Source organism: Sciurus carolinensis, chromosome 19 (assembly GCF_902686445.1).
Source record: "Sciurus carolinensis chromosome 19, mSciCar1.2, whole genome shotgun sequence".
Taxonomy (NCBI): domain Eukaryota; kingdom Metazoa; phylum Chordata; class Mammalia; order Rodentia; family Sciuridae; genus Sciurus; species Sciurus carolinensis.
The window spans coordinates 15,443,986-15,471,148 of record NC_062231.1 but is presented as its reverse complement, the minus strand read 5'-3'; the positions used below and the strand labels follow the sequence as shown (position 1 = coordinate 15,471,148).

Here is a 27,163-nt window from a genome sequence, read left to right as displayed (position 1 = left end):
AGATTTCTTTCTAATAATCTGGTTAGCCCAAAACTGGTCAAAACCAAAATGCACTGGGGCAGTTTTGCTCTGACTTAAGAATTTCCTTAGTTTTTATGGAGTTTTTTTGTTTTGTTTTTTTTTTGGATTTTTTTACCCATTGAATCATACAGGTTGAAATAGTTTACTTTTATGTTGAAACCAGTCATACTTATTTTGTTCATGAGCAGTTCAAGGACAATATACTTGTCATTTTTGAACTCTGAAAGTACACAGAAAATTTGGTTTTGATGACTATTTTTCTTAAGTATTAAAAATTTTAAAAAATAAAATAAAAAACCCAGCTGACTTTTTGAAAGAAAGTTTAGTTTGGCCTTGCTTTATTTTACAACTGTTGACAACATTTAAAATAAAAAGTGATGGGGTTGGGGTTATGGCTCAGTGGTAGAGTGCTTGCCTAGCATGCATGAGGCCCTGAATTCAATCCTTAGCACCACATAAAAATAAAATAAAGGTATCGTGTTCACCTACAATTAAAAAATAAATATTTTTAAAAATAAATAAAAGTGTTTATTTTTAGTTATGTTCTCAAAGGTGGGTATTATGTTGCTGGTGGTTAGTAGATTCCTATAAATTTGCATTAATAACACTTCTGAATTAATATTCTTCTGTTTGTGTTGAAGTTTTCTTCTATACCAATGCTATTTCTTTCTAGACTCGGGAGGACAGGAAGGTCGAAGCCATTATGCATGCTTTTGAAAACTTAGAAAAAAGAAAGAAACGGCGAGATCAGCCCTTGGAACAGAGCAGCCCTGATGTAGAGATTACTGCCACCACCACCACAGAGACTCCTGTTGGAGAAGAGACAAAAGCAGAAGCCTCTGAATCTGAAGTTAACAACACTGCTTCAAATGTTTCCATCCCAAGCATCCCACAGAGTATTGGTGTGAACACCCGGAGGTCTTCCCAAGCAGGGGTAAGAGATGAAAAGACTTCAGGGCTTAGGCATCTTTCCTTTTGCTAATGCTAATTACTTTTATCTTTTGGAATGGCTAAAATCCATATTTTCAGCTTTATCCCATATCATAGTAAATAAAGGCACTTAACATTTTCATCAGCTGATTAATGGGATTCAGGGAGACAGGTAAATTCAGAATTTGAATAACTAAACACCTTCATGCTGCAGTGGAACTTGTTACTGTTTCTGCCAGATAAACTGTTGGTGGTGAATTTATAAAAATCTTTTTTTTTTCCTGAGCCAGGAGTGGAGCTTAGTGGTAAAATGAGTGCTTAGCATGTGTGAGGCCCTGGTTTCAATCCCCACCACCAAAAACCAAAACCCACTTGATTTCTCTCATGGACCTTCTAATATAGTCCAGTTATATAACTGACCTTTCATAGGATTCTCAAGATAAACCCTTCTTTCCCTTCCCCTAGCCATGAATCTAAACCTTAAGCTGAGACCTCATTGTCTGGGAAAGAACTATAAGGAAGAATTTTATTCCTGCTAAGAACACTAAAATTAGGTGGTTCCCTTTAGCTGACTTTTGACCTATTTTATAGATGCTTATCAGAAATAGAAATAACTAACCCAGATATCTGTCTACAATCTCTTTAACTGATTTAAAGAATACATTTTAAATGACTGTTTCCAAATCCTTATCTTTTTCACCAGTAGGCATTCAGAATGCTTAAAGTAAAGAGGAAACTGGACAGAATGTTTACTGATAAGAATTTTTGGTCAGCATTTGACCCTGATATTTTTACAGGATGTTGCTGCAGAAAAACCAGTGCCCAAACCACCTCCAGCAAAGCCTTCCAGACCCCGACCGAAGAGTCGAATTTCTCGATACCGGACCAGTTCAGCCCAAAGACTAAAACGTCAGAAGCAGGCCAGCGCACAACAGGCAGAGTTGTCACAAGCCGCCTTGGAAGAGGGAGGAAATAACAGCTTAGTAACTCCCACTGAAGCTGGAAGTATAGACAGTTCAGGAGAAAACAGGCAGTTAACAGGATCTGACCCAACTGTGGTATCAGTTACTGGATCTCATGTCAACCGTGCTACATCTAAGTACCCCAAAACCAAAAAGGTAAGTCATGAATACAGTCTAGTGTAGCCAGTGGTCTATTAATAAAACAAGAGAACCTGTAATTTCCAGAAAAAATCTAATCTCAGTGTTTGCTAGATCAAAAGTTGTAGATAAAATCCTTTAATGAGGAAGTCTCAAGTCATTCTACTACTTTTTGTTCCCTTATTTTTAGACAGAACTTAAATCATTGGTAGTTGAAACTGTTCCTCCTTAGTGGACACAGAGAGGGTGAGGGAAGATACACTTGTGTTCTGAATGCCTAATTCATTCTCACTGCAGCTGTGGCATCTGTCCTAGTTTCTAGATGAGGTTTGTCTTTGTGAACTGCGCTACTGCCTCTGACTTTACATCTGCAGCATTAACTAATGATCTCTCCTTTTTTTAACCATAGTATCTAGTTACAGAATGGTTGAATGACAAAGCAGAGAAGCAGGAGTGCCCTGTTGAGTGCCCTTTACGTATCACCACGGACCCAACTGTACTGGCAACAACACTGAACATGTTACCGGGTCTTATTCATTCCCCGTTAATTTGCACCACCCCCAAACACTACATTCGCTTTGGCTCACCCTTTATGCCTGAGAGGCGTCGGAGACCCCTTCTGCCTGATGGCACATTCAGCTCCTGTAAGAAGGTATGTCTGTGTTTAGGTAATTGTTTTTTGTTTTTTTAAGGCAGGGTGCCTAAAAGTATGATATATACTTAACACATACTCTAGGTAGCCACTATACCCATATGAACTGATAATGAGTTAATTGTTCAGCATAAATACTGATGCATCAGGAGCCAGTGGAACTAAAGTGGAATGTATACTGTAGTTTTCGTTCTCAATTTTGTGAATATTCACTGTTGCCTCTTCTGGGAGCCTTTGAGGTTCTTGTAAGAGCACACAGCAGTTGATGATTGGGTAGGGAGGGCTATGTTCTGTCTGTGCTCTTGTGTTACTGGTTAATATATCCATTTGTGATTATTGTGTGGTTGGCCCCCAGATACTTTAGAGCACTATTGAATGAGTAAAACTTGATCAAATTGTGTTTAGAATTAATTCTATCACTATTATCACTTGAAGGAGATTAGAGGGGAAAGTCCTGTTGTGATTGGTGTAATTCCTGTTTCTTGATCAAATGACAACAGGTTGGACTGTTTATTCCTAGAGAATATGGAACCTATTGTAAAAGATTCTCTCTGCCTCTCTCTACCTCTCTCTCTTTCTAGTTTTTTTGGATCTAGTGGCAGTAGTGTTTGTGGTTGGTTGTTTGGGGAATGTGCTTTCTTAATTCCCAGAAGCCCTACATATTTTTCAAAGGTGTCTCTCAGGATTAGATCACTCCCTCAGACTTACTATGTTGTGTCAGTGTTTCTAGAAGTGTAGGACACCTTTTCATTTGGTCTTTCTTTGAGGTAGAGTTCTGTTCCCTGGAACACCCTTTTCTCTTATCCTCAGATCTGGAATCAGGCTGCCTTCCTCAGTGTCTGCCATTGCCCTCCTCCACTGGCATCACGTACATGAGGATGCTGCATGTAGATTATTTGATGTGATGAAGTCTCCAACTCCAGGCAGGTCTTCCCTGACTTCTCCAAACTTAAAGCTTTTCTCTTTCTCCAAAGAACAGAAATTATTTCTTGGGGGTGGGGGGAGTGAAAGATGAGCCAAAGTACTATGGGTTACGGAGGGGAGGAGGGCAACAGGAATATGTACATAAAGGAAGGGCACTACTGCTGGATGAGCAGCATGTGCTGCACAATCTTTTCTTAATTGTGCATCTTACCTAAGTATTTCAATACTTCTTGGTTTGGGGAAAATCCCAAGTAGAAGAAATTAAAGAGAAATTTGATCACAAAATCCTTGCCAAGAGGGTTTATAAAGTAACAAGAGTGACTTTCAGGGGTCAGAAATAAAAACATTGACAACTTTCTATAAAAAACAAAGTAGTAGAAAATCTCTGAAAAGCTGTTTTGTACAGGAAATTTGCCTCAGTAATGAAGGAGAGTTGGATCTCCAGGGAAACTTTCTTATACCAAGTCACTTACGAAATATTCTTTATCTTGGGTCTTAGTGATTATCTGAGGAGAAGAAAAATAGTTTGCCATGTAAAAAGCATTATGATTACCTTCTGTAAGAATTAGAAAGCTACTAGCTCTATGGAGGGATACAAAACTGAGAACTGATCCTCCTCCTGGGTTTGATTGCTCAGTCCCTCAATAAGATTAAAGCTCAGAATCATAAATACATTTATGAGGAGTGTTGAAAATTCAAAATGGGGTAGATGCAGTCTTTAAATGAGGAGCAAGTTGAGAGACGGCTTAATATATTTGAAAGAAACTTCTTTTGTTCTGTTTGGCTGGACATTGTACTGATTTCTAAGGATGTTGACTTAAAACATTCTTTCAAACTAGTTGGTCGAATCTCTTGGTTTGGTCTTTAAGAAGGGTTGGCATTTATTATTAATAAAGACTTCATGGTAAATAATATGAACTAGCTTCTTAAAATGCCTTCTTGCTAATTCTGATGCTAGGATACAGTCTCTTATACTCAAAGACAAATTAAAGTCTTACTTTTCCAACTAGCAGAAGCCTATAAAGACTGAAATGTAGAACTGTGACTTCACATTCAGTAGACACTCCATTTCTTGGAGTTCTTTTGACTTGGTTGTGGTTTAAGACTTAAATCTGTAAACTTGTCTTTCTATCTCCACTGACAGAAGAAAGAAATCCCATTTCACTCAAATCCATATTCTCCAAATGCATCTGACTATCTTCATCCTTGAGCCTCTTCTTTGATTTGGGGGGTGGGTAGGTGGGTGGGTTGACTGGCTGGCTGGCCGACCAGTTGGCTGGTTAATTTTTGAGGCGTTAGGGATTGAAAACAGGGGCTTGTGCATGTTAGGCAAGTGCTCTACCACTCAGCTACAGTCCCAGCCTTCATCCTTAGTCTCATTTTATATAGGCTATACATAAGCACTGTATGTGTGTCATGATCATTCTTTAGGGAAATGTCAGACTTATATACATTGAATTATCATAGCAATTGACTCTTGAAATTATTTATTTAGATCTGAATTAAGTTTAAATCACTGCTTTAATATTTGTCATAAACAAATACAGATTATGTTACAAAACATGCAGCTTTTTTTGTGGGCAAAATAAATGAAATTGAATCTTTTAGCTAGAAATTGAAGTCATCTTTATCCTAGGTAGGGATGAAAAAGAGTTATTTTTAGATTGGTTAGAAAGAACTCATCTAGTTCAAGACCTAAGAATATGTCCATGACTAAACCAAATCTTAGTAAATTTTTGAAAATTTCTTAGAGTATAAGTTAAAAGAATAGATGAAAGAAACTAACCTTCCATGGAATTAGAACAATGTATGTTCCTAATAGGACCACTATTTAATGTCTGGTTAAAGAACATAGGCCTCATAAGTTAAAAATAGTATAAGACAAAAGTCTGATTTATATATTTGTACCAAGATTATTAAGGTATTTATCAGAACATTTATTGATATTCCTGGAGTGTCTAAATTAAATTGAGCCATAGTTCTCAAAAGATATGATTTTATCTTTTTTTTAATATTTCACTTTAACAGTTATTTTAGAAAAGAAGCATTTATAAATGACCAACAAACCTTGAGTCATTTTATACATTTTATTGTTCTCTCTAAAATGTGTAGATTATTTGGTCTCCTCAGTTTCTTAAAAAACCTGCCAGACTAATGAAATGCTTTACTCTTTTGCATTAGTATTTTATTGTGTAGTCTGAAGAGTTATTAATTTGTTGTCATTAAATATATGTTGAAATTTTGTTAAAAAAAATACTGAAAACTTGCATACAACATCTCACCTTTATGACAACCCTGTGGAGTGGGAATTATTGGCCACAGTTTACAGATTCAGAACCTTTGGCTCAGAAAGATTCAATAACTTGTCCAACGTTAAGGTAACTTGTAAATTGGCAGAGCTGAATTTCAACCCAGGTGTTTTGGAACTCCAAAACTTATTTCCTTGTTCTTTCCGCATAATAATTCTACCCTTTCTCACCTATCTTTGACTCTCCTAAAAACAAACAAACAAAAAACCTTTTCTCGGCCTGGGGTTGTAGCTTAGTGGTTGAGCGCTTGCCTAACATAGGTGAGGCACTGGGTTTGATTCTCAGCACCACATTAAGAAAAATAAATAAAAATTTTTTATAAAGGCTGAATTCTTGGGGCTGGGGTTGTGGCTCAGTTGTAGAGCACTTACCTGGCATGTGTGAAGCACTGGGTTCAATTCTTGGCACCACATATAAATGAATGAATGAATGTCTATCAACAACTTAAAAATATTAAAAAAAAAAAAAAAAGACTGACCAAATTCTTTAAACTTTTCTCCTTAATATAGTTTCAGAGAAAGGAGAAATGTTCTTACAACTTTAATAACTAGATAGAACTGGTTGGGGAAGGTTCTATAATTGTTATATAGGGGTGATTGGAACTTGTTAGCTACAAAGAAATGTTCGTATATATACATATATGTATATGTATATATGTGTATATGTGTGTGTGTCCTGAAATACTGTAAGGATCTTCAGTAGGCCAAGGGAGAATGGGTTTAACCTTAACCAACTGCAGCAGCATCTTATTGCTAGAATGCCCCTGTTCTTTTATGTTCCACTTTTGTGGCCATCAGATCCAGAATGTAAATTTTTTTTGTGGGTGCATCTACTTGACACTAGATATATAAAAAACTAACTTCCAGAGGAAAACTCGGGGACCACCAATGAGTACTGTCATCTTCGATGAGAAGAAAAATTGGTCCTAAAGTTATCTAGAACAAAGGATTTTTCACTCGTATCTTCCCAAGCCAAATTTTCCCCTCTGTTAAATGAATCCTTTAAATAGGATGACTCCAAGATCTTTTTTCAGCTCTAAAGATTTATGGTTTGACCATATTTCAGTATTCTTTAGGTAAGGGAGTTCTCGGTCATGTCTTTTCAGGGACCTGGTCATATCCTAGAATATTAATGAGATTCGAATGACCCTTGAGATCTCTTTCTTATATACTCATTTACTGCCTCACATTCACAGTTTTATTTTTGCTTTCATTTGGCAGACCACATCATTTATATAATATAAGATTTTTCATGGCAGAATTTTCCTGGTTTACTTCCTAAGTTTCTAGAGGGAAAATCTTGTCGGAATTGTTCTCTTTGATGAAGAGAATATTTGCTTACCTGTAATACATGTTCTCTAAAGATGTGAAATTGATTCACCTTTGCTCTTCCCATTTGAGGGACAGTCTGACTCTGAAAATGATGTTTGTCAAAATTCAGTCTGTCTTCTGTCAGGGCAGGGAAACCACAGAACAGTGAGCAACCTACAACTGTGTTAAGAGAAACAATTACAGGTAAGATATGTTCTCTCTTCCACAGGCTATAAATTCTTACTGTCCTAATTTTTGCAGGCTTTATAGTCTGACCTAAATTTATTTCTCATCAGTTTAGATTCTAATATTCACTACCAGAAAAAGTAACTGATTGGAGAGGTCTTCCTTTTGACTTTTGATTTTCTAGTGATTTGCATTATTCCTGCATAATTTAACCAAACTAGTTGATTTGGGAGAAGTTCATGGGTTATTCCACTTCTGAGTCAATCTTTTGAAGTCTTTTGGTACCTGTAGTGAAGAGCTCTTTATTCTTATCCTGTGAATCTTTTATTTCTTCAGATGTCCCAGCATAGGGCAGGCAACTCATGAGAGATCAAACTTTATCTTCCTTGTAGTCATATATTTCTGTATTAGTTTTGTTCTGTATGACTAGAGTCTTCTAAAATGTTAAGATTTCTTCCTTAATTCTTTCCATGTACCCTATTCTAAGTAGTATGGAAAGTTGAACACCAGTAAGTTATTTGTGTTGGTTTTTTGGTGAGATCTCATGTGTAATCCAGATTTTCTCAATTTCTTCTGATAGAAGAAATTGATTGGGCAGGGTTCTAATATGGTGACATACAAAACTTATTTTGGAGGTTGCGATTTGACTGTGGAACTGAACGAATGTGTTGGATTGCCTCTCCCAGCATTTGATGTAAAATGACCTAGTTAATGCATTTAAAGTAAGTACTGAAAAAGTTTTAAGGTGTTGTTGATAATTCTGATTTTTTTTCTTCTCCCGTTATAGCGCTGGATAAAGCAAGCCTTGGAAGAAGGGATGACTCAAACACCTGTACCCCAAGAGACTAGAACTCAGCACCTATACCAAAGTAATGAGAATAGTAATTCTAGTATCTGCAAAGACAATGCAGGTGCGTATCTAAAACCTTTCTAAATACATGATCAATCTTTATTTGAGGTCCACATACAAAATTTCAGTATTAGTTCTCTGATATAAAAAAAGAAATAGAATGTTCTCTAAATAGTTACTTTACATCTGTCTTTTCAGAGGAAGAGAGAGATCTCAAGTCAGGGATCAGTTTTCCAAGGACGACAAAGAAGGAACTAGACAGTGTACAGATAACAGCAGAAATGGTTATAAAAAAGGTTAGATACATTTAAAGTAGTAAGTTTAGGAATCTATATTCATATTTATAAGGGGGGGAAGGCAAGAAAGTGAAATACTGATATTCAGGAAAAAATAAAATTGTAAATGATGGAGTTGGGGGGCATGGTTGAGTGGGGCAAGGGTTAAATGAAATAAATTGTTAATAAATTGGTTGTTTTCAAATGAACTGGTACAGTTAGTATAAAATATTTAAGAAGACATGACTTTGAGTTCAATTTATACTCCTTGTGAGTTTTTAAACCAGATCGCTATGAAAATTCTGGCCACTAGCTTTTGCAATGACTCTTGGAAGGGTTCCCATTGAAAGCACTGGTATATTAACATGTGGTAACATGTTAACTTATTTTGGAACAGTGTTTTTACCAAAGTTTCTCCTGTCAATGTCAACTGAACAATATTTCAGGTTTATAACAGTAATAGAGCATGTGCTTTTAACCTTTGCCATAACCTGGCACCAACACAAAAGGGAAAGTTTCTCTGTGATTTTCCTAAGTTTCTGTGATTTTCATAAGTTTATCTCTCTATATCGGTTTTCTGAATATCATGCAATCAAAACAAAATACCAAAAAAATTAGACATAGCTCACATGATATTTTAGATTTCCTAAAAACCTTTGTTTATATTCATAAACTTGATGAATAATTATAAACTTTTACTAGTAACATTTGCTTTATATTAAAAGTCTGTTTTTAGATGGGCACAGTGGTAGGTACCTATAATCCCAGCAGCTCAGGAGGCTGAGGCAGAAGGATCTCAAGTTTGAGACCAGCTTTAGCAACGTTGTAAGACATTGTTACAAAGTAAATAAAAAGAACTGGGAATGTAGCTCAATGGTAAAGCATTCCTGGGTTCAATCCCCAGTGCTCTATTCCCTCGCCCCGCAAAAAAAATTATGCTTCTATTTGGATTTTTTAATTTAGGGTTGAAAAACTGGGCCACCACTTTTTAAATTATTGACTTAATTTATTGTTCACTGTGGATTGGGTTATACCTTATAAGTTATAAGTTAATATTTGCATAACCCAAGATAATAAAATTCAGTGATAGCATTTATTTAAAATATTTTATTCTCTTCATGAAAGATTAGGGAGATTTAGATAAATAACAAAGAAATCATTGTGGCAGATTTCCATCAGTGTTACCAATTTACTGGTAGCTTTTGAAGTTTAGTTAGAATAACTTGGGTGAGATGGACTACGCATGTGTGTCTCTGTCTATTGTGTGTATTATGTAGGTGTGTAAATAAAATTAGAGAAGGAAGATTATATTGCACTTCATGTCCTGACTTGGCAGAGACTTAAAGGGAAAGTGCCTTTGTTACTACATGCCCTGTTTAGAGGAGAATTATGACTGTCAAAGGACTGGAGATGTGACTCAGTGGTTAAGCGCCCCTGAGCGACTTGTATTGCTAAAAGTTAGTGTAAATCCTGAGGATTTATATTTGTTACAGTTTTTTGTCTGTCTGTTTTCAAGCATACCAAGGAGACATTAATCTAGAAAGGAAGACATGTGGATGTAATGGAAAGACTCAGACAGACATTTATTTGAGTACCAACTGTACAATGTTACTAAATGTTTCTGAGCTTCATATGTAAAATTGGAATAATGATATTTACTTTATGTAACTAATGTGAGATTGAATAGCATATAAAATGTTCTGTACAGTATCAGACCCATAATTGTTACTCTACACAGAGTACTCTTTCTTGTCAAACATGAATACTAATTACATTAAAGATTCTAAGTTCCTAAAAGCTAAAATTATGTAGAAATAGAAGGTATTACCTTTAGGGAAGAGATATAATATTCACTGTTTGTTAATGATGTGGATTCCTAGAAGCACCTAAATAATCAACTGAAAATTTTAGAATTAATAGCAGTTAAATACAATCACTGAATAGAGGAGAAATACACAAAAACAAATGTCGTTAATGAACTAAACAGCATCCCTAGGTTTAATTCCTAGTACTAAAAAATAAAAAGGGACTGGGGATATTGCTCAATGGTAGAGCATTTATGCAGTAAGCTCAAGGTGAAATCCCCAGTACTCCCCCTCAAAAAAATTTTTTGTAGTCCTGAACTTGGTCATCATTGTTATAGATAGGTACTAGTATACGGAAATGGGTGTGAAAACCAAAATCTTAAGTACGAAGATATTAGTCATAATTGTTAACAATCACAAAAATACAATAAAGGAGTGGTAGAATTTGTCATTTTTCCTGCTGTGTGCATTTAATTTTGGTGGACTAGTATACACTATTCATTAAATTTTTATTCTTGGACCTAGGGTATATTCAGTGGCAAAACATAATTCGTTAGTAAGTCAAATGGGGAATAGAAAGTAGTAATACATTGACTATTACAAATTTAATAATAAAATTACATGCTTAAGATTTTGAAAAAAAAAATCTTTGTAAAGGGCTGGGATTATACCTCAGTGGTGGAGCACTTACCTAGCATGTATGGGGTAAGTTCTAGCCTCAGCACCACCTATAAATAAATAAAATAAAGGTATTGCTTCCATCTACAAATCAAAAAAAAAAAAAACTTTAAAACAAAAAACTGTAAAAACAGTTGCCAGTTATGATCTTCATTATGAAAGCCACTTAAACCCTAAAGTGGATTATCTAATTATCCCACTTTGTTATTATTTAACATATCCTGGAACTGTTAGTGGCTATCCAAAAAAAAAAAAAAAGAAACAGTAACAGGTAAAAGAACTGGTAAAGAGGGTGCCTTTGTTATTGTCATTTACAAATAATATGATCATCTGCCTAAGAAAACCTAGGAGAATTAACTTTAAAAAGTACAAGAAGCTGGGTGCAGTGGCACATACCTTTAATCCCAGCCGCTCTGGAGGCTGAGGCAGGAAGAATACGAGTTCAAAGCCAGCCTCAGCAAAAGCAAGGTGCTAAACAATTCAGTGAGACCCCTTCCTCTAAATAAAATACAAAATACGGCTGGGATGTGGCTCAGTGAGTGAGTGCACCTGAGTTCAATCCCCAGTACCAAAAAAAAAAAAAGTACTAGAGGTCATACAAATGGAGAAGTGTGTTTTGTCCACAGTAGTAAAAGAGCAAGAGAGAGCACTAGAAAATAAACCTGATTAGAAGTATGGCACATTTCAGCGAGGAGGGACATAAAATCAAGGCTTGAATAACTGAAAGATGATGCTATGTTCCTGAGGATGGGTCCCCAAATTCTAACTTGCTTTGTAGGATACATGTGGTTGACTAATGATTACTGCAATTCATCACATGAAAATGTGTGCTAGAATTGCCAGGATATTTTGGAGATCTAAAGAATAATAACTAGAATAGCCGTAATAGTTTTACTAAAAACTGTGTCAATATTAATTTCATATCATACTTTAAATGGACACAATAGCACTCAGAAATAAAGTGTATTTAAGAATCTAGTGGGGGGGCTGGGGTTGTGGCTCAGTGGTAGAGCGCTTGCCTAGCATGTGTGAGGCCCTGGGTTCGACTCTCAGCACCGCATATAAATAAATTAATTAAATAAAGGTCCATCAACAACAAGAAAAAAATATTTAAAAAAAAAAAAAGAATCTAGTGGGATAAATGTAGTAATTTAAATCAGTGGATGCTCATTTATAATTATCCTATAATTATAAAAGATTTAGTAATTACAGAAGATTTTGGAAGGTGCTAGCTATTTAGCCCAAGTACTTTGTACTTAGGAACATACTTTTAAACTACAGTTTGTTCTTTCTGAAATAAAATGTAAATTAGGAAACAGTGTAGACCTAGCATGTGTGGGGCTCTGCCTTCAATCCCCAGCCACACTGAATGAATGAATGAATGAATGAATGTTAAACAATTATACCTGGAGATAGAGAATTGCCTGGTGTTTTTATAGTCTTGGGGTGGGGTGGCGGAGACACATGTTCATGATTATCAGAGGCAGAAAATAAAGGAAATGATTGATGCATTTGACTAAAAACAAAACATTACACAGCAAAGACAATATTTAAATAAAATTTAAAGGCAGACAGCAAACTGAGAAACTGTATTTGAAACATTTTTGTCAAGGGACCAATATCATTTAGAGAACCCTTAACAAATCGAGAAACAGACCAATGAAATGCAGGCTTAGGGACATGAGCAGACATTTCACACAAGAATAAATAAAATTTTAGTAAGCATATGTAAACATTCTTTTTTTAAAAAATCCTACATAAAGCGATTTGTCCTTAAAAGAAAATAAAGAAAGAAAGAAATGCAGAAAATATGTAGGAGCAAAATTTTCATTCATTGGAGTATATTTATAATAGCAAAAAAATGAAAAATACTTAAGCTGGCAAAATTTTGGTAGTATTAATACCATGCAGCCCTTAAAAATTTGAATTTGAGATTTTTATTTCTTTTCATAGAAAGATTTTCTTACCATATGTTTCTGAGTAAAAGTAATTATTAAGCAATGTGGGTTGGACAGGAGTCATTGAGACCATGTTAAGAAAGAATTTAATGCAGTTCATTAATTTGTGAGTATTTCAAATTATGTGTGTATTTTTACATATATAATTTTTTTTAATTTTTTTTAGTTGTCAGTGAACCTTTATTTTACTTATTTATATGTGGTGCTGAGAATCAAACCCAGTGCCTCACACATCCTAGGCAAGCGTTCTACCACCGATCCCCAACCCCAACCCAATACCTTTATTTTTTTATTCATTTTTATTTTTTTGTGGTACCTAGGATCAAACCCAGTGCCTCACATGTGCCAGGCAAGTGCTCTACCACTGAGCTACAACCCTAACCCTTGAGAAGTACTTGAGTAAAGTTTTAGGGAACATTAAAATACTAAGAGATTTGACCATACAAGTTTAACAACTATATGCATCAAAATAAATGAAATAAATAGGGAAGGAAAGTAATCAAAGACTGCTGGCCTATAAACTTCATAAGGGGAGATAGATATCAGGTCTCTTTTGTTCAATAGAGTGTCATGTAAGTACTCAGTAAATATGTTACATGAGTTCCCTGTAGACTGATTTGCAGGTGGCAGTTTTTAAACCACATTTTCTAGTTTTTCTACAATGAACTTTATAACTTTACTTACTTGATTTTTAATTACTAGTTTGGACCTGATGGAACAGAGGACTTTTAAAAGATTTAGTATTTAAGTCTCTTGAAATATTTAAGACACTCTGAATGTAATCTTTGAGTTACATTTGTTTTTTCTTTTTTTTTTTTTTAATAATTTTGTTTTAGTTGTAGGTGGACACAATACCTTTATTTTATTTTTATGTGGTGCTGAGGATTGAACCCAGGGCCTCGCACATGCTAAGCAAGCACTGCACCACTGAGCCACAACCCCAGCCCCTCTTTCTTTCTTTTTTATTTTAATACCTAGGTACTTTTTTAAAAGGAAGAGAGAAAGCTTAGTATCTGAGAGAAAAAAAGGAAAATATGAATATACTTCCAATGTAGGCAAATAAAAAGTTCTGAGAAACCAGAAAGAAAAATAAGCATCTCCAGTATTTTTGCATTTACTCTTCTCTCTGCATTAAAATGTTACCCGAATCAGTGCTTTACCCCTCTTCTTATTAACTGCTCTTTTAACTCCAAATAGTTTCCCAGTTACCAGTTTTATTCTAACCATTACTACCCCTTTAATCTTCTTGAACTACAGCTCTGATTATAAACTGCTAACCCAAAACTTACTTGAAGGCCTGGTATAATGTCACTCCTTCAACCCAACTTTGGGGATATAATTAACATAGTGATTAAAATGTAGACAGGAGTTATATTACTTGGTATCTCTGTATATATAGCAGAGTTCTTATGTTTAACCTAGGATGATAATACTACTGGATTTATAGACTTGTTAACATAAAGTCAGGTATTTCACAAAAAACACATAGTACAGTGTCGAGTATACAAAATACACACACATACACACACCGCTGAGATGGGTTCTCATTATATTGCCCAGGCTAGCCTTGAAAACTCCTAGGTTCAAGCAATCCTTCCTTAGTCTTCCAAGTGGCTAGAACTACAGGTACATACTATTGCAATTGACTTCAACTATTGTTTTTAACATATGGCAGTGTCATCAAACATATTAAGCATTGTTACATGTGCTTTCTCATGAGTTTTTAGGCTCTTGAAAATAGAATACGTGATGATTATTTCCCCCCACTTCCCTGTGTCAGTGTTTTCCATATAGTAGGTACTAAGTAAATTCATGCCCATTATTAAACCGATCAATGTATGGAAGTATATTTTTTCCAGTAAGAATCAAGTAAGATGGTGCTTTTTCCTGAATGATCATTAAAATATATAGTATAGGGACTGGGGTTGTGGCTCAGTGGTAGAGTGCTTGCTTTCTTAGCATGTGTGAGGCACTGGGTTTGATTCTCACAACGACATATAAATATATAAAATAAAGGCCCCAAAAAAATAAATAAATAAATAAATAAAGGCCCATTGATGACTAAGATGTGTGTGTGTGTATAGTCATTTGCTTTTTCAGTAGACTAAAGAAGTATAGGAAGTGGGGTTAGCCAAATGAGAAAAATAGTAACATCTAGATTTTTTTTAATGATTGACAGAAATATTTATAAAAATCAATACATACTTTTCATCTCTCTAACACTAGGGATTAGATCTGTATTAAGGAACCATATGTATCTTTCTACTCAAAATATTACAGAAAGAACCACTGAAAGGAGGCACAAACATATACAAAAAGCTAAAGGGCATTATGCGTTTGTCTTTCCAGTATTTTAGTGATATGCCAGTTAAGTAGAGGGTGATTTTAACAAAGTAACACAGATTTAAAATTTTTGGAAACTTGGTGTCACCTAGAAAGAAATTTCTCTTTTGCTCTGGAAGAGTTCTGTTTATCAGTCATGTGAATTATCAGATTCAGAGCTGGGCATGGTGGCCACATCTGTAACCCCAGTTCCTTAGAAGGCTAAGGCAGCAGGATGGTGGGCAGCACAGTCTGAGCAACATAGCAAGACCTAAGTGTCTCTAAAAGGAAAGAACTGTCAGATTAATTTGAATTTCTCTGAGAGAGTGCTTTAAGGCTTATTTTCAGTGCAGTTGTAATTAAGAGTTTCTCTGGGTTTATGTTTAATTGCGGGAGTTAGTTTAATGAGATGAGGCAAAAGAGAGACAAGTCATTGTAGGTTGGAGATTAATGGCTTGACTATAGAGCTTCCTATTAAGCTGTAGTTCTTCTCTCATCCAAGCTTTGTATTTCACAGACTTGTTGAGCCCATTAAAGAAATGGAAATCTCGGTATCTGATGGAGCAGAATGTCACCAAGTTACTTCGGCCTCTGTCTCCAGTCACACCACCCCCTTCCAGTTCAGGCTCAAAGAGCCCCCAGCTGACCACACCTGGCCAGACTCACCCAGGAGAAGAGGAGTGTCGAAATGGATACAGCCTCATGTTCTCGCCAATCACGTCTCTTACTACTGCTAGTCGCTGCAACACTCCTCTGCAGTTTGAGGTGATTTGGGTTTGTTTTGGGGGTGTGCAAGATATGAAAAATCATTTGTACCTCTTCATTTCAAATATAGTATCATTTCAAATGTTTCTTTACTGTCTTCCTTCCCTATCTCACCAAGAGAATGGAAAATCTCAGGGTCAGTGTGGCCTGTTACCTGGTAGCCTCTCATCTTGGCAGCCCCTGTACTTCTCAGAATAGGAACAGTGCTACCATAGATCCCATTCATTTCTCTTTGGCACGCAGTTCCTCAGTCTCCTTAACTTTAGGTATTAGCATGCTGGATCTTTTATCTTTACTGTATACTTGGTCAAAAGAGGCTTCTAGGTGCCTGTAGTAACCATTATTAGCAGCAGCCTGAGAGCTTAGATTGTACTGATGGGTTGTGTCTCCATGTAAATGAGTGAGGTGTCTTTGCCAGGTTGTTCGGTATTTTCATTGTAGCCTCAGTGAACAGATTTAGAAAGCATTGGAGAATGGCTTATGGTGAATGTGTTTTTGTTTTTGTTTTTTTCCACTCCAGGTTACTTTCCCTTCTTGTTTTCAATGCATTAGGATTGAAAAATGGACAAGAGGCTAGCAACATGCATTTATAAAAGACAAATTTGTTACATTCACTCTTTGGATTAAGTTAGAAATCTAGACCTCAGCTGTTTTAAAATGTAATTCTGAATCATTTTAGTATTCAAGTTTGGGTGGCAGGTTTGAATAGAATCCATGCGTGTTTAAAAAAAAAAACTCATCTTTTGCATGTTGCTTTCTTTTGTAATTAAATTAAATGGACACTCTTCTTAGAAAAATTTTTTCTGATCACTAAACATAATCAGCTTTCACTTCTATAGAGGTTGTTTTGATAAAGTTAAGTGTTCTAACCAAGCCCATCCTCCCTATTCAGCCTTTATGAGAGAGTGATTAAAAAATACCTGGATTTTTGGATTGGGGAGATAGCTCGGCCCTGAGTTTGATCCCCAGTACCACAAAAAAAAAAAAAAAAAAAAAAAAAAAAATCCTGGATTTTTGTATACTCAGAAAGAAGGACCTAATAACATTGAAAGCATAGCTTCTTTGTTTGTTCTGTACCTATTTTTAGATCAAATCTCCTTCTGATGGATAAAAAAAAGCCTCCTGGTTATGTTTGACCTTTCTAGGAAAATCCCACTTTATCATATTCCTTATGATGTTCATGTTAGGCAGATATTAAAGCAACTAATTCAGACCTTTTTAATTGTACTACTTGCAGTTGATTTTTCAGTTAGCAATTTGAATAAGATATCATGAGAGAGACTGGGGTTGTAACTCAGTGACAGAGTGTTTGCTTACCACGTGTGAGGCACTGGGTTCAATCCTTAGCACCACATAAAAATAAATAAAATAAAGACATGTCCATCTACAAGTTAAAAAGAAAAAACAGGTATCATGAGAGAAAATTCTCTCTGGAGGCCACCAAATTATACGAATACAGTTGCATAGCTTATCAAGACAACTTACATTATTTAGCAAAATTACAGAAATTAGAAGGTAAGTCTTCCTCCAAAACAAGCACTCAGTGCATTCTGTATCCCTTATATTGTTTGAAGTAACTGTGAAACACTTTACAAATGCAAGGGTTTTTTATTTAAAAAATTTAAAAACTCAAAAATCATTTTACCGAAGCTTAGTCCAAACAGAATACCAGGAATGAAAGAAAGTATTAATAATAGCAAAAATTCCAGTGCATCATTCCACTATTGTAAATTCGTGGTTTAACTAAGGAAATTTAGCCTTTTCTCATCATTAAAAAAAAAACTTGGCCTCCCTTACACATTCTTATCACCATACTAATGACCACATTGCGTATATTCTAGTATAGATAAATAGCCTTTGTCCTTGAAAAAATATGATACAGAGAAATATCCAAAAGATTTCATTAGTAAAAACCAGGTTAGTTTGGGGAAGAATATTTTTGAAAAAGGAAATATACTCAGGAGATAGGTGAGGAAACTCCAGTACTGAGGGAGTATATATGCAGTTGAAGGGAACAAGATCTTCAGGAGGGGACAGCGTCTAGAAAAAGGAATGAAAGCAATAAGGGAAGGCAAAATTCACCTCTCCTTTGCACTAAAATAACCCTTCCCTTCTCTTCCTGCTCTGAAATCCATAGTCCACTGTAAAACATACACACACACAGATACTAGCCACCCTCCACTGAACAAAATTCACAGCTGAAAGCCTGCTCTGCTGAAAACGGCTTCATTAATCCTATCTACCACAGCATAGATCTGCCCCCCGGAACGTTGTCTAGAGTCTACTATGTTGGGAATCCTTTCCTTACCTCAGCCCTTGCATCCTGCTGTCACAGTTGGCACCATAACTTTACTTCTTGTCATTTACATCTACCCATGACAAGCTCACTGCTTAGCCCCTGTCGTTAGGGGAATGCTGCCTCAGGTGAGAGTCCAATCCTGTGTAGCACACAGGGACTCCAGGTGTACATATATGTTTTTTCTTTTTTTACTGTTACCAGAAGTAAAATGGATGCTAACCAAGATAACATTGTTAGAAGTGCTCAGGTCCAGTTAGATTGTGCCAAGTACCAAATCCAGCTTGTGAGCTAGGAATTCCATCAATCACACTTCCTTGAACTCTCATTGAGAATGTAGAAGTGGGTTGATCAGAAGGATGTGGTATATGAACTAGGTTCCTCTAAGAAGGAATAGAGGGTAGGATGCCCTTAAATAACAAGTACTAGAGGTTGCTAAACTTTCTTCTGAAATACAAAGAAATATATAACCCTGTAAAATTTCACCTAACTCCTTCCTGATAATATGCTTGAGTGTTTACTTACAGCATGAAACATTTTAACCAATTTTTCCTGAAATGCTTTCAAAAACCCCAGGAAGCATTTTAACAAGTCGTTCTGTCCATTGAGATGAGTTCTGCAGTTAAACATTTCCCCTGTGCATTCTTATCCAACACCCCCCCCCCCCAAAGTTGTGGCTAACATCTATGCTTGCTTTATTTTTTGTTTGTTTTGTTTTGCTTCTTGACTTGGAGTAGATGAATAACAAGATGCTTTTCCCTCCTCTAGAACATATCCTCCCCTGAGAGTTCCCCTGCGCATAGGCCCGAGTCCCTGTCACCCGAGGTAGTTATCACACCATCTCAATCACACTTGGAGGCTGAGAGTGAGTGTGCATGAGTGTGTTCTTGAGTGTATGGGGAGGGCTGGGGGTCCGAGTGAATGGGGAGATGGGCTGGAGGGCGGCCGATCAGTCACAGCAAGTTGAATGAATCTTTCTTCCTTTGTGACTGTGACTACACAGGACTGTCCATGTAGACGGAGGAAAATTAAGTAGCTGTATGTATGTGATGGGGTTGATCTTGTTGTTCGGGGGAGGGGGTGGCTGAAGAGTTCTATTAAAGAAGGAACAGAATCTAGAAGTTTAATGGATGCTGAGTATGTGATAGGAGCCTTGTTAAAGTCATTAATAAATAAGGTCTCTTTGTTAACAAATAAGGAAAGTTGGCAGGAATCAAAAGTTGGTAGGAGCTGTCTTTTAATATTTATTTTCTTAGGTACCATACATTGGAAGAGTTGGACAGTGACTTATGCCTTGTTCCAGGGTTAATCTGACAGCTCTGTGTAACCAGACGTTTGGGGCTGTGGTTGATAGATTAAGAAGCTTCCTTAGGAAAGTCATTCTGTCTCACAGCTTTCTTATATCTTCTCTGTAGCTTCTTAATGGGTTGTATAAGGAAACTGAGTCCATGGCTTCTGTGTCACAGGCCTCCCTCCATTCTGCAGTGGTTGGGATATAGTTGCTGTACAAGTGATATCACTTAGAGTATCAGTTGAGTGTGTTTTTCAGAAACCCTGCTGCTGCTGAGATGCTAAATTCAGATTTTAGTGCTAGAGTTTTTATTATAAGATTTGGCACAATGTAGTCATTATTAACCCTGTTAGTCCACGTGGAAACTTTTTCCTCTTGAAGAGGAAAACGTCTAATAACCTTTCAGAATTTACTGAACTTTAACCCTATCTACTTCCAGTTTTAAAATTAGGGCTAAACTCCATGAGAGTTAGCCAAAGTCTGAATCAGTCAGATTTTATAAATCATTATGAAACTGGGAAATGGTTGCATTCTACTAGTATACCAGGTGTTTTAACTATATCTTGTTAGGAAAGTACAGTGCACTCGCTTTCTCCTCAGCTGTTAAAAGATTCTAAGATAACATAATTTGGAGACTGACATGGAGTGGCATTTGGGTTTCTGGTACCATGCTTTGTAGACAGTTAAGCTACAGTTGACCTAGTGGTGGAAAATCTTGGTGTTAGAGCTAATGATAACCAAATTGTAGGTGAGATTTATTTTTGGTACATTTCAGCATTTCACATGCTCTGCAGTGTTGAGCATCTGTGGTCTTGTGATATGTTTGGCATACATTAGAGGATAAAGAAAGAATTGAGTGGCCAGGAAGTTGTATGAGATGAGAAACACTTATTTAATAGTGAAAGTGAATGAAGAACTGGTTGGTCGATGTCTTTAATGCCATTTTCCTTTACTGAACCAGTAACTTAAATACTTGCCTTTTCGTCTACTTCTACTTTTCTCCTCCTTTTCCCCTACACCCACCTTCCATCAATATTAAAAATGAATAACACCAAAAGTCAGTTAATCTTAAGGCACCTCTGTAGTGTGCATGGGGCTCAGGTAAATTCCTCATTGTACCACCAGTCCCTTATAGTATAGTACACAGTGACTCAGCAAACCTGATGAAAGGCTAAGCAGGCAAAATAGTCACATTTGGCCAGTTACCTAATCCTGACTTTCCCGGTATTCTCATCCAGAAAGACATTAAAGCATTTTGGGAAAGGCCAGGATTCTTTAGTAATCTGGCCTGTATCTGTTGCTGTGTGGGACTTTTACCAATGTTAATGGCTTTCTCTCCTCTACTTCCATCCCTCTTTTCTTTCCTTGTTCACCTTTGCCCCTCTCACCTCCCTTTCTGCCCTTTGACTTTTTCCTTTCTCCCCTGCCCCATGTCTCCGTTGATTTTTGTTCTTTCAGCTTTGTCACCGAAAAGACCTGGATTTGACAAAAGTAGGATACCTTGATTCCAACACTAACAACTGTGCTGATAGACCTTCCCTGCTCAACTCAGGTCATTCTGACCTGGCTTCTCATCCCTCCATTGGGCCCACCTCAGAGACTGGCTTCCCAAGCAGAACTGGAGATGGACATCAGACCCTCCTGAGAAACTCAGACCAGGCATTTCGGACAGAGTTCAATTTGATGTATGCCTACTCCCCTTTGAATGCTATGCCTCGAGCAGATGGATTATATAGAGGGTCTCCCCTAGTGGGGGATAGGAAGCCTTTACATTTAGATGGGGGATATTGTTCCCCAGCAGAAGGGTTCCCAAGCAGATATGAACATGGCTTTATGAAAGACCTCTCTCGTGGATCCATGTCACCTGGTGGTGAAAGGACCTGTGAAGGGACCCCATCTGTCCCCCAGAACCCACCACAGAGGAAAAAGGTAAGTGTTTCATGTTACATAGCCTCCCTAAACCCCAACTTCAAAGAACATTAACCAAATATTTCAGTATATATTTACCAAGTTCCAGGTGCTCACACTTCTCATATAAGTAAGACCTAGTCTCTATTGTGTCCAGTGAGAGTCAGTTTTAGTACATTTTGGTGACTATTGTAAGTATTCAGGGCTGGGGATATAGCTTGGTGATAGAATACTTGGCTAGCATGCATGAGGACCTAGGTTCTAGCCCCAGCACAAAAAAATATTAATAAATACCCAACAAATTTAAATACCCATTATGTGCTAGACAATTGAAAGGCTAGCCCAGTGAAAAGGAAAATTACTTAAATTATTCAGCATTTCCCAGGTTTTAGGCACGGTGTTAAGCAATTTACATTCATTTTATCCTCACCATGTCCTGTGAGATAGGTGATTTCCCATTTTGCAGATGAGGAAATTAAGTTGAAAAACTAGCCGGTGATCACACGTGTAGTAAATGGAAGAACCAGACACTGTCAAGGTCTTTTCGATTCCAGAATTGCATGCTTATGTTTCCACCTTGCTAGATTGCCTAGGTTTTTCCCTAATTGCTTATAGCAAGTGAGACTGAGCTTTAGGAGATAATTTCATTAATAAAATGACAAATTACAGTGGAGATGGATGCTCCAAAGCAATTAGTCAGATGTAGTAAGAGCGCCTTAGCAGAGGAATTTGACCTAGTCTGATAGGAAGAAGGTACTTTGAAAACAGACAAGAGACCTTTAGCCTGTTTTAGGGGTGGAGGTAGAGTGAGAAATGGCAGGTTATTGGTTGAGTTGAATCTCAAACAGGAAGCAAGAGTCAGGCAGCCAACGAATGAGGGTAAAGATGTAGTAGAATGAGCAGAACAAATAAATCTGTGACACTCTAGTAGGCCACCAGCAGGGGTGCAGGGTGGTACAAACAGTTGAATGTGGTTGTGGTATCAGGAAAAGGTAGGGAGAGCCAGGAGGAAAGTAACGAGATGGGCAGGGCCAGGAGAGCTTACTGATGGGTTGAGACTTGTACATAATGCCTGTTCTAGAAATCACAAATCTAAAATGTGCTTTTGGTATCAGTGGTTCTCAATTAGGTACATTTGGAAATGCATGGGAGTATTTTGGGGCTTTCACAGTAACTCGAATTTATTGTTCAGGGCTAATGATGCTGGATTTTCTGTGTGGTAAAAGTATATGATTGTTGCAGTTTAGCTTAGTGGCTTCTTACATTTTTATTACAGTGATGCACATTATCAGAATTTATTATTACTGGCTTCTTTCTAAGATTATGTATAGAAAAGCATGTATAAAATTATCTTTACTGTTCCTATTTTTACACTTGGACAGAAAAGTAAGAAACCTTAGGGAATAGAAGGAGTAGGAAACACAAACAGGTAATTTTGAATAAGAGTAATGGGTTTCAGGGGTTGGGGATTTAGCTCAGTGGCAGAGCGCTTGCCTTACACATGCAAGGCCCTGAGTTCAGTCCTCAGCCCTGAAAAAAAAAAAAAAGTAATGGGTTTCAAACACTGTGGCATGAACAGCATTGACAATCAGAAAAAAAAATAACGTGAACTTCTGATTGCATTTATTTATTATGCACAAAGGTGATTGAAATCATTATTTATTATTTCAGAAACATTTCTGAAATGTATTGGGCACCTGAAGTATGCCAAGTTTTTGTGCTGCGTTGGGGGTTTTGTTTTTTGGTTTTTTATACTGGTGATTTAACCCAGGGTACTTAAACACTGAGCTACTTCCCAGCCCTCTTTATTTTGAGACAAGGTCTCACTTGGTTGCTGAGGCTAGCTTTGAACTTGTGATCCTCCTGCCTCAGCTTCCCAGGCTGCTGGGATTACAGGCATGCACCAGCACACTCAGCTGTGCTGTTAAAAAAGTTTTGTTTAATAGCCAAATAAACTTGGTCTTTCCCATAATACAACTTAAGATATATTCAGGAATAAACAAGGCACTATATAGCACATGACATAAGCATGGCGTGGTGCAGCAGCAAAGAGGAATGTGCCAGGGAGGCAGGAAATGGGATCTATTGTGGCAGTCAAGAAAGAATGAGTAAGGATTAGGCAGGTGATGGGGGCATTGGAGAAGTTTCCAAGTATGTGTAAGTTTTCTAGAGCTAACCTGACTAAATTATAAATTGGAAATAATTTCTTCTCTTTTTATTCTAGTGTCTCTATTTGTGAGACAAATAATACTAAATCCCTATGTATGTCTTGAAAAATTGAGCATACTTAAAACCTTGGAACATTTCTTCAACATCTGTCTCTCCAGATCTATAGCCAGTGAACAACAGTCATCAAAATCTCCTGGAAGGGGCTGGGGAGATAGCTCAGTTGGTAGAGTGCTTGCCTTGCAAGCACAAGGTCCTGGGTTCGATCCCCAGCACTGCAAAAAAAAAAAAAAAAATCTCCTGGAAGGCCAGGGCCCTGGGAAGCACATAATTTTAATACCACCTGCTTCAGAATCTGAGGCAGGAGAATCCCAAGTTTGAGGTCAGCCTGAGCAATTTAGCAAGACCATGCATCACACTAGTATTTTAAAAGGACTGAGCATCTGGTGCAGTGGCACAGGCCTGTAATCCCAAGCGATGCTATAGGATGAAGCAGAAGGATCACAAGTTTGAGGCCTGCCTCAGCAACATAGCAAGACCCTGTCTCAAAATAAAAAATAAAAAACTGGAGATGTAGCTCACTGGTTGAGTGCTTACCTGGTATGTGTGAGGTTCTGGATTCAATCCCTAGCACCTCAAAAAAAGGGGCTGGGGATGAGGCTCAGTGGTAGAGTTGTAGCTTGCTTAAGACCCTGGGTTCAGTTCTCAGCATGGCGCGCTCTCTCTCTCTCTCTCTCTCTCTCTCTCTCTCTCTCTCGCTCACTCTCTCTCTCTCTCTCTCTCTCTCTATATATATATATATATATATTTTTTTTTTTTTTTTTTTTAAGATCACCTGGGAGACTTTCTCAGACTACACAAGCATTCCTCATGTCTGTTCTCCCTTTACTAGGTGCTCCCATAGTTGCAAATAACTATGATAGTACACTTCTGTGATGTGTAGTGGTAATCTCACAAGTTTTCCTGAAAAAGGTTGCAGTCTACTTGGTAAATACTATTCTTCAAAAATGGTGTCTTCTAGAATGTTCACTTCCCCTTACTGATTTCTGTCTCAAATCTGTAACTGTGCTCATATCTGTCACACCTGGAAAAAGTTGACAGGGTTGGTGCCTGCTTTATTTGGATGGCTTGACCAGTCCATCTTCTTTCCCCATTGCTAGTGCTCCACTAATGGTGTCCAGCTAGAGTACTGTTTCTTTCTTTCTAGGTATCCCTACTGGAGTACCGAAAACGGAAACAAGAAGCCAAGGAGAATTCTGCTGGTGGGGGAGGAGACTCTGCACAGAGCAAAAGCAAGTCTGCAGGAGCTGGGCAAAGCAACAGTAACTCTGTTTCTGACACTGGTGCCCATGGTGTGCAGGGATCCTCAACCCGAACCCCATCATCCCCTCATAAAAAATTCTCCCCATCTCATTCCTCGATGTCCCATTTGGAGGCAGTAAGCCCATCAGAATCCAGAGGCACTTCATCTCACTGCAGACCTCAAGAGAATATCAGTAGTAGGTGGTAAGTTTATATTTGATACTTTATAGTTAAATTCAGGAGGGGAATATACCTTTAGGATCATTCCCAATTTGACATTAAGTATATGGGAGCACTTTATCTAAGAGTACAGCTAGGAGTGCCATCTGTCCTGCTCAGCTAATTTAATAGTGTTAGCTATATCCTTTAGCCATACAGAAGCAAAGAATTACCAGCAAGCCTATGGAGAAGCACTTTTGGACAACAAAAGTTGTGGATGCCCATAACTATTTTATTTGGTGGGCATTAACACTGCCTCTCCTATTTTCTCAGTTCACACAAAAGGTAAGTAAGGCGTCCAGCCAAGTTCCATTTGAATTAATAACAGATGTCTCTGTTCCATGCAGCTAGCATATACAGAGCAACAGAACATTCTAAAAGAACTCGTCTGGTTTAGGGGAGAGCACTAGAAAAGGAAATAGGCTGGGTGTGGTGTCGAGCACGTATAATTCTGGCCACTTAGGAGTCTAAAGCAGGAGGATCACAAGTTCAAGGCCAGCCTAGGCAATTTAGTGAGACCCTGTCTCAAAATAAAAAAAATTAAAAGGGCTTGGGGATGTAACTCAGTAATAGAGCACCACTGAGTTCAATCTCCAATATGGGGAAAAAGAAAAAAAAAAAAAGGTAGCAAATAATACTGGTGACAATATCTGAATCTCAAAGAGTAAAATGGAGAATGAAACACAGACATCTTAAATTGAAGAAATGAGTCTGAGAAAGAAAAATATGTGGCTCAAATGATTATGTTCCTTAAGAAACCTGCTACTTAGTTGTCAGGCACATGATTTCTTGGAGGAGAAAATTTATCATTTCAAAATGGAGATTTTAAAAGTTGATATCTTTAAACCATCTTTTCCCTTTATTTCTTCATCCTTAAGGGGTTTTTTTGTTTTGTTTTGTTTTTTCACTCTGACATGGTTTGAGGCAGTGATTTTTTGAGAGGATATATTGTACAGCCTATGTGAGAACTTCATTTGTTTTAGATTCTTGTCTCATAAGTCCTCTGGATTAAACTTGCCCCTCTTACCTTTGCAGGATGGTTCCCACGTCAGTAGAAAGACTTCGAGAAGGAGGGAGCATCCCTAAGGTCCTCCGAAGCAGTGTGAGGGTGGCCCAAAAAGGAGAGCCCTCTCCCACGTGGGAGAGTAATATCACTGAGAAAGATTCAGGTGAGCCCATGATCACCTGCTGTCAGTCAGGTTGAAGGACACATGAGCTAGGCTCTTCACGATTTATGCCAAATGCTAGGGTGAGGTGAGCCAGTTTCTGACACACTTGGGCTCTGCTGTATACTAGGTTCCAGCTCAGTCTTGCTCTTTAGGGCCACATCATTTATAAGGTCTAGCATTGCTTGCTCTCTGTCTGCTCTTTTTTCCCAAGGGATACCTTTCTGTAACTCTCATCTCTCCAAATTCCTGGAGCTCCACCTCGATGAAGGATGAAGAGAATGAAGGAGACGGGAATCAGATCAGGCATTTAAAACATAGCCCATAATTAACCACTCCTTTTGCCCTTCTGGCATGCTGCACTCACTCAGTTTGTCATAGAGAGCAGCATGGGTTGGTGATGGCATTGGTGATTTGGCTGTTTTCTTTCTTGCTCTGAGAAGCCAAGTTGATATTATGATACCTTCTAGACCCTGCAGATGGAGAAGGCTCAGAGACATTGAGCTCAGCACTCTCCAAAGGAGCAACTGTTTACAGCCCTTCCAGATACAGCTACCAGGTAAGCTGAGAAAGTGCTGATCTCTGGGTAGAGGAATATATTCTCATTTCTGAATGTTTTGTGATCCAAGCCATCCTGTACAGGAGATGCTGGTGTGTTGGCATTATCTCAGCAGGCTTGGAAGTAAGTTGTCATCTGCTTTCCCTCAGGTATAAATCATACCAGAAAAGT

General features: G+C 37.5%; 1 protein-coding gene across 14 annotated transcripts in view; it reads left to right on the top strand.

Annotated features, from left to right (window-relative positions):
- Positions 1 to 27,163, top strand: part of Setd5 (SET domain containing 5) — a 74,184-nt gene that overhangs the window by 45,840 nt on the left and 1,181 nt on the right. For 10 of the 14 annotated variants that reach the window (XM_047534604.1, XM_047534600.1, XM_047534599.1 and 7 more), the window contains 10 exons: positions 695 to 955; positions 1,749 to 2,069; positions 2,461 to 2,703; positions 8,220 to 8,343; positions 15,838 to 16,085; positions 19,150 to 19,206; positions 21,131 to 21,601; positions 24,954 to 25,252; positions 26,303 to 26,436; positions 26,904 to 26,992. In XM_047534604.1, coding sequence (XP_047390560.1) covers positions 695 to 955; positions 1,749 to 2,069; positions 2,461 to 2,703; positions 8,220 to 8,343; positions 15,838 to 16,085; positions 19,150 to 19,206; positions 21,131 to 21,601; positions 24,954 to 25,252; positions 26,303 to 26,436; positions 26,904 to 26,992 — 2,247 coding nt within the window. The remainder of the gene's footprint in view (positions 1 to 694; positions 956 to 1,748; positions 2,070 to 2,460; positions 2,704 to 8,219; positions 8,344 to 15,837; positions 16,086 to 19,149; positions 19,207 to 21,130; positions 21,602 to 24,953; positions 25,253 to 26,302; positions 26,437 to 26,903; positions 26,993 to 27,163) is intronic. The other 4 variants (XM_047534608.1, XM_047534605.1, XM_047534607.1 and 1 more) reach the window with 1 other exon arrangement.